The 7,101-nt window shown below is 40.9% G+C and overlaps 1 protein-coding gene across 1 annotated transcript in view; it reads left to right on the top strand.

Annotated features, from left to right (window-relative positions):
* MFN1 (mitofusin 1) overlaps positions 1-1,455 on the top strand; it is a 23,536-nt gene extending 22,081 nt beyond the window's left edge. Inside the window, exons 16-17 of the mRNA XM_009999236.1 lie at positions 4-138; positions 945-1,455. Of these exons, the coding sequence (XP_009997538.1) occupies positions 4-138; positions 945-1,014 (205 nt within the window). The 3' untranslated portion in view covers positions 1,015-1,455. The remainder of the gene's footprint in view (positions 1-3; positions 139-944) is intronic.
* The last annotated feature ends 5,646 nt before the right edge of the window (positions 1,456-7,101 follow it).

The raw sequence follows: 7,101 nt of genomic DNA on the forward strand, positions 1-7,101 counted from the left end.
TAGGGAAATGGCCACTACCTTTGCTCGGCTCTGTCAGCAGGTGGATGTTACCCAGAAAAACCTGGAAAATGAAATTGCCAGGCTTTCAAAAGAAATAGATCAGCTGGAGAACATACAGAGCAGCTCCAAGCAGCTGAGGTAAATCTGGGTGTGATGAGCAAGTTCAGTGGGACTGGTGCTTGCTGTTAATTCCAAGATGAAATGTGGCAGGCACAGGAGCAGAATGGGATGTAGCAGTGCTGCTTTTATTTACTGCACAGCTCTGGTTAAGTCAATACATACTTCTACCTAAGCGAAGGAGCAAATACTCTTTCCTTAGATTGTCTTTGCCTGTGGCTCTCTTCATTGAACAGGAGGGATGGCTTTCTCCAGAGCATTAATCCTCTGTGGGTAAAGATCAGGGTGGCACCTTCCCAGAGAACCCTCCCCATGGGAGGAGACAGTGCCGAGTCATTCAGTGCGATACAGTTTTTCTTCTCCTACTACTAGTAGGTGTTTACAGAAGAGAAACTTGCAGCAATTGGTGGTCTAGGGACTTAGGAGCAGCCTCAGCCTTAGGTTTGTATTCTTCTCCCCCTGCTGTAAGCCTGCCCTGGCTGTAACTGCCTCTTGCTTTGGGTGTTCATGGTTGGAGAAACATCTCGTCCCCAGTGTGCAACTCTCCCATTAAACACTGAAAGGAAATGGCCAGAACTGGGGAAGTCCCAGATTGACCTGGCAGAGCCCCTGGGAAAAAGGAAACATAGGGCAGAGCTGGTGACTCTACCCTGGTGCCTGGTCAGGTCTCACAAGACCTAAGGTCCTGAGCAGAGCGTCTGTTTAGGTTTTCTTAGTGCTGTATGTTTCAGGAATAGAGGAATAGCAATTAAACACTGATGCTGATTCTGTCTTCTTTGTAGTGTGAGTGCACTGAAGTAAAGCCATTGCTTTTGTTTGTTTTACAGAAATAAAGCCCTTCACCTTGAGAATGAACTGGATCACTTTACAAAACATTTTCTTCAAAAGAGTAAATAAAGCATCATACTGACTGCCCGGTGAGCCTTTGTAGGACAAAGTAGAAATTTTACAGATGACACTTCTCCTCTGTGGAGTCACATGAAATGATTTATATTTTAAATGTTACTTTGATTACACTTGTTAACTATTGTAAAACTTGGTTTGGAGTCTGAGGGGGAACCAAACTGAAGAGCTGTGGTACTCTGAGTGCTATGTTTGTTTTACAGATTTTGAATTCAAAGTTACCTTTAAACACTAAATTTCATTGGGCACTTGACAATAAAATCCAAAATCCTTATTGGTTTTCATTAGTATTTAGCAGTGGCAAGACTCACTTCCTGGCATCCAGGAGTTTATGCAGGGAAGAGAGCTTATCACAGTTATCACTGTCTCCTGTGTTCAGTCCCTTAGGAATTAGCCAGGGATGGATGATGCTGCTTCCTCGTGTGTGTTTTTGTTTGATGAAAGGAAGTATAAACTGTGGCGTGGGGAAAGGGCTCTGGATTGTTTTGAGAGCAAGTGAAGTTGTTCTGAGCAGCAGTTCCTCGTCCTCAATGGAAGTGAAGGAGGATAGTAATGCAGAGTATTCACTAAGGAAATGCAGTCAGCTCTGGTTTCCCCTCTGGCTACCACGTTTAGACAAGAGGGCAACAAGCTTGTCAGATTTCTCCCAGTTGGTCAAGTGGTTAAAATGGTCATTTTCCCACGGGACCATGGCAGGAACCCATGTTCAAGGGAGCTGCAGGGGCGTGTGTGTCACTGCCACCAAGTGTGCATCCAGGCAAAGGTGGGTTGGCCAAGCAGGTGGGCTTGGCTGGAATTCTGTGTGTCAGAGAGGCTGTGTTGGCCAGGGCTTACTCATGGGATATCCTGAGCAGTCCCTTGGCTCTGCTGTAGGCCCAGTCTCTTCTAGGTGAGACTCAAGGCAGGTGTGTTGCAGTTTACCTTTGCTCACCTCTAGCAATGCAGAGCCTTTTTTTTTTTTTGGCAAAAAAAACAACAAGCCAACAACAAAACCCCAAGTTTTTGCTGCTGCCATCTGAAGTCCTTTAACACCTACTTTTTTTCTAGCTATACTTTTTAAAAAATAACTTATTTTAAAAGAGAAAGCCTTTTCAGAATATTTATATATTTTTTATGAAAGTGTTAACATGATGAAATTAAATACTGAACTTTAAGACTTGGGGATTTGCTATTTTCCAGCAAATAAGGGCTATTTTAAAGAAAATAAATGCAAAATCTAATGCTAGAGGCAGTTAATTATTTGAAGCCAAAGCACTGTTGTCACCACACTGTCTTTTGGTGTATGTTCTGACTGCTGGCACAAGCCCCACTCTCCTGGACCTTTCAATAGCAGTTTGCAGGGTTTTAAGGGAACCTGTGAAATACCACCATGAGGAACAGCCCAGCCTTCTTGTGTGTGAGGTAACAGATGTGTATTAATGCTCTTTTTCTGGAGCATTTTTATGGACATTGTATGAAGATAAAACTTTACATGCATGTGTTCTACAGTTATTTATTAAAAAAAACATACTACCCCTGTGCTCTAGTAAGTTATTTGGCAGCTGTACTACAGGTGCAAGAATTACTACTGGTAGGTATGACTGGTCCCTCCCCACTCTTCATCCTGAGGACAGGGGTTGCTCTTTAATACAGCTCTCATAAAACATCCACCAGTAACACAGTCTGGTTAAAAGCACTTGTTTATTGGTTACAATATCAACTCATGGCAACATCTTTCACTGAGCCACTGTACAAATACAAAGAAAAAGATCCATCGTGGAAAAAAAAAGCTATAAACAAGAGTTCATAGCAAGTGATTTTTTTTTTCACAGGGAAGTCTTTTTACAACAGCACTGTTAAAGAACAAATGGCACAAGTCCCTGGTTTTTTTTTTTTAATAGCTTAAATAAAAGCTTTAAGACTGTTTCTGAATACATACACAATCCAAAGGCAGTGCAGAATCACTTCATAATTGGTAACATTACTGAAGTTTTCCAAAGTAGTCAGCAACAAGTTTAAAAAAAAAAATTAAAAAAAGGAACCTAGCTGATGAGAATGCTGGAAACTAAAGGCAAATTAAAATCAAGCATGTTTAGAAGCATTTTGTTTTGGACTCCTTTGGATGTAATATGTACTACGAGTGTTCAGATGCTTTTATTTTAAAAAAGGAGAAAAAAAAACCCAACACAAATAGAGCACCATTGTGTAAGTAAAACAAAGGCTTGAAATATCTAAGACTATTCCACCGAAGTCCATATTAGTTAAAACCTAAACATACTGTGTGGTATAAGAATGTCAGGCACATGTAATCTGTTATCAGTTATATCAATTAGTAACACTGTTCACACATTTACCATAACAACACTGCATTAACATTCTGCATGTATTTTACATAACCAGCAATTGGATAAAAAGGCTTGTGGTGCCTCTGAAGTGTAGGAAGTAGTTTTACCAGCATGCACGCCAGGTTACTGTATACAAAGTGCACCATCAACCCATGCTTAATTACTTTTACAGGAAATGCTATCTCAAAAATCAGTCATTCTGCTACACAACCATTTATACCAACTAGTTGAATTAGCCAATACTCTCACCAACATCTTAAAGCACAGCACTAAAACCTAGTGGAGGTGACAGTGTCCTCAAAGAGGAAAGACTAAGCACTCTTGGAATGTTTTCACAATGTTTTCATTCCACCTTAAAGAAATATGAACTTCATCGTGGGACAAGCAGTTACACTAACTGAATGAATTAAAGAGTTAACTATTTCCAACCCATGCATTACAGTAAGCACACTAGGACCAGCTGTTACAGCCTTAGGCAGGGGGAAAAGCCTATTTAATCCATGTTCCATTTCAAATGGTGTATGACAGTGTTGTCAATACATTGAACTATCTGTTCTGCCAGATTCTGCAACAGATCTGCAATTTGGCAAGGCAGAGGATAGTGATGTTTGGGAAAAAAAGGTCTGGAGACTGATGGAAACAGGCCCACGTTAGCAGGGGAAGCAAGTGTACATCAGCAAGGTGCCACCTAGAAGCTTTTTGTGGTTTCCAGAATCACAACCAATCTCTCTACCAATAAGCAGATGTCTGAGTCCACATGGGAACAAGCCCAAGTTGGGCACTCACCCCATTAGTATCCTCTATGCAGAGTTAAATAAAAAATCAGAGAATGCTGACAAAAACCTGTACCTGACAAAAATAAATCTTGTTACAGAAAGCAGGTAAGTTTGGCAACAAACTTTTCAAGATAGGTTAAGATGTAGCCACTAGTGCTGCAAATCGGCTGTCCAGTGAGGGAGGGAGGGTGATGCAGCTGCCACACTGCACTGTTAGAGATCACACAGGCTGCTAACTTGAGCCTGCACTGAACAGTTCACAGGCACATACTGCTTTCTTTGAGATTCAAAGCTGGGAATAAAATCTGCTAAGTGAAACCTCTTAAGGGTCATTGTAGGCCCTCCCTCATACTAGCAGTCTGAGCTTTTGCCATTAAAACCACACCCATTTTAGTAAGGCAATCAATCTTGAAATACCACGAATCACCATTTAAGAGGGAAAAGCCACAGCCTGTGTAAGGGCATTGTTTGGCCTCACATGATAACGTTACATGAAATCTGTAGGCTCTAAAAAAGAAGAAAATGCAAAACTATATTCAAAACAGTTTAAACAGCAAACATCACCTTGGCAGTATCTATCACAAGCTTTCTGCAAGTCCCTAAGAAGCATCAGATACTGTTTCCTCAGTTGTGCTCGGGCTTCTTCCAGGTCTCCTCATGCCCTGCCACAATAGGACCTGCAGCACTGCCAACCCTGGCTATAACCCAGTGGCAAAACCCACCAGATAATCTGGAAACCTCATTAGCAAGCAATTGGCACTCATTATTTTATTTTAAAAGCAGCTGAATCCAACAGACAATCGCCCATCAAATGATGACAGTGACATGATTTGCAGTAACACCTGCAGGAGAAGCCGCTACCATTCACCATCTACCTGAACTGTTAAGAAAAGTTATATACATTTGTAAAATTGTTTCTGGAGTCACACAAGTAGAAACGAGTTTTAACACCAGAACATAAAAATGGCACCTGTCTTTGCAACGGTGTTGGCTAGGAAACTGCTTCAAAACACACTTCTATGGAAAAAAATTGTTTAGAAAAAGAATATTGTCTTAAAATTCCTTAGTAATAAATTTCCAGAATGATTCACTCAAGGCAGCTGTGAGTTAAAAAACAATAATCAAGTGCACCACTAAAAAATAAACCAAGTCTGCAAGATCCCAAGAGCTGCTCACTTAAGAGAGTAACAAGAATTCCATAATAGTTTGTTAATGCAGAGAGACCATAAAGCAAAATGCTGAGGAATTCCTGTGACATACAATATAGTGTGATTTTGGTCCTACACCAGTCTGCTGTTATTAAATGTTTACTTCTCCAGCACAAGATGCACATTTTTCTTTATTTAAAAGTGAATTTACTGTGATTGACTGGTACATTTATTGGCACCTTCACCATTATAGACATGGCAAGTTTACAGGCACAGTATGGAAGTACTGAAATTTAGGATTACAAATGTCAAGACACTTGACAAATAGTCCTCTCAGCCATAAATCTGTTTTGGTATAATACAAGATACCGGGCACTTATATTTACTACCTGATCCAGAGATACCCAGACCCCCTGTAACTTCAGATGAGGGCAGATTAACATCCAACCTGATTTAAAATTCACATTATCTTTAAAATAAGTGACTTAAGAGAAGCCAATAGACTTCATTCCCCCTTCCAAAAATGCCACAATGTTCAGATTCCCAAGAGAACATCCACTGCAAGCACAGGCATGCTGCCAGGCACAGAAAAGTTAAGCAGTCTTCCCAGTTAGTTTCAAACAGGATCAGCCACTGGAGTTCCCTGTATCTGTGCTCAACTGTACTTCATCAGAACCTATCACTTATAAGCCATTGATATCAAAATTGGAATAAAATCGGGAATAGGATAGGAAATGGCTATTTACAGTGTCAGAGCTGCAGAGCAATTAGCATCTAAGAAGCCACCGTGGCACAGACCTCTGTGACCACAGGAGGAGCAGCAAGTCACTAAGTTTGTAGAATGAAGTTTGGAAGGTCCAGAAGGTGATTTGGTAGACTGTAAGTTACACAATTCTTTTGTAATTCACACTGCACGGTGAACTCCGGGTTGGGGTAAGCTTTGGCAGCCCCCTGGCCTGGAGGGGGATTACAGGTGACTAACTGCACATTTAAACCTTCTTTGAGAACTTAAGGAAGGTCCTGAATGTCTCAGTGCAGGGTGGGAAGGGCAAGAGCTCTGCAGGCTCACTGCTTCCATGTGCCTCAGGCCAAATGGGTTGGTTAGTGCCAATCAGCTAGAGCTTGTGATGGACCTAATCCACCCCATTTAGTTAGAGCTGATTTGTCCAAAGGAAAAGCACTCAGCCACTTAATGACAGCAAGGCAGGTCACTTGGCTGCCATACCCAAGGACTGCCTGGGACAGCTGATGCCAAAAGCTGCAGTAAAGAAGCTAATACTTCTGGAACCGGATTTTTTATTTTATTTTTTTCATTATTTTGCTGTTGTTGCAAGTCTGCCTGGCATTAACTCCTTGGTGTTTGGAGGCCATGACTGCCAATGGATGAACCAGGAACCACTGGCTTGAAGGAAGAACCCCCATGATTAAAAAGAGGCAAGCAGGTCAAGTGTGTGAATAAGGCGGTAGGTATTAACTGGGAGTCTCCAGGGCCTTTAAAAAAATTCAAATGCCTTCCATTATAAAAACACATACATACCATTGGCTTCACTTTATCTACAGTAAATTCACAAAAACATTTAAAACAGCAATCTAGTTCATCCACTACAAAACTCAGGAGTGACATCTCAGGTTAAAAGCAAAGCTATAAATGTAGTTCCTTAAAAAATGCCAACATATTTTTTTTTTACATACAGACAAATGTTATGATTGGCTGCTATAATGTGTATATTCTGTTATGTACAAAAAAAAAGTACATGATTAGCAGACTGAGCACAAGCAAAAACCCTTCAAGGACAATCTAACCAAACCACCAAAAACAAAAAGACTGGCTCT

The sequence above is a fragment of the Chaetura pelagica genome, unplaced genomic scaffold, assembly GCF_000747805.2.
Source record: "Chaetura pelagica isolate M959 unplaced genomic scaffold, ChaPel_1.0 scaffold20, whole genome shotgun sequence".
NCBI lineage: Eukaryota > Metazoa > Chordata > Aves > Apodiformes > Apodidae > Chaetura > Chaetura pelagica.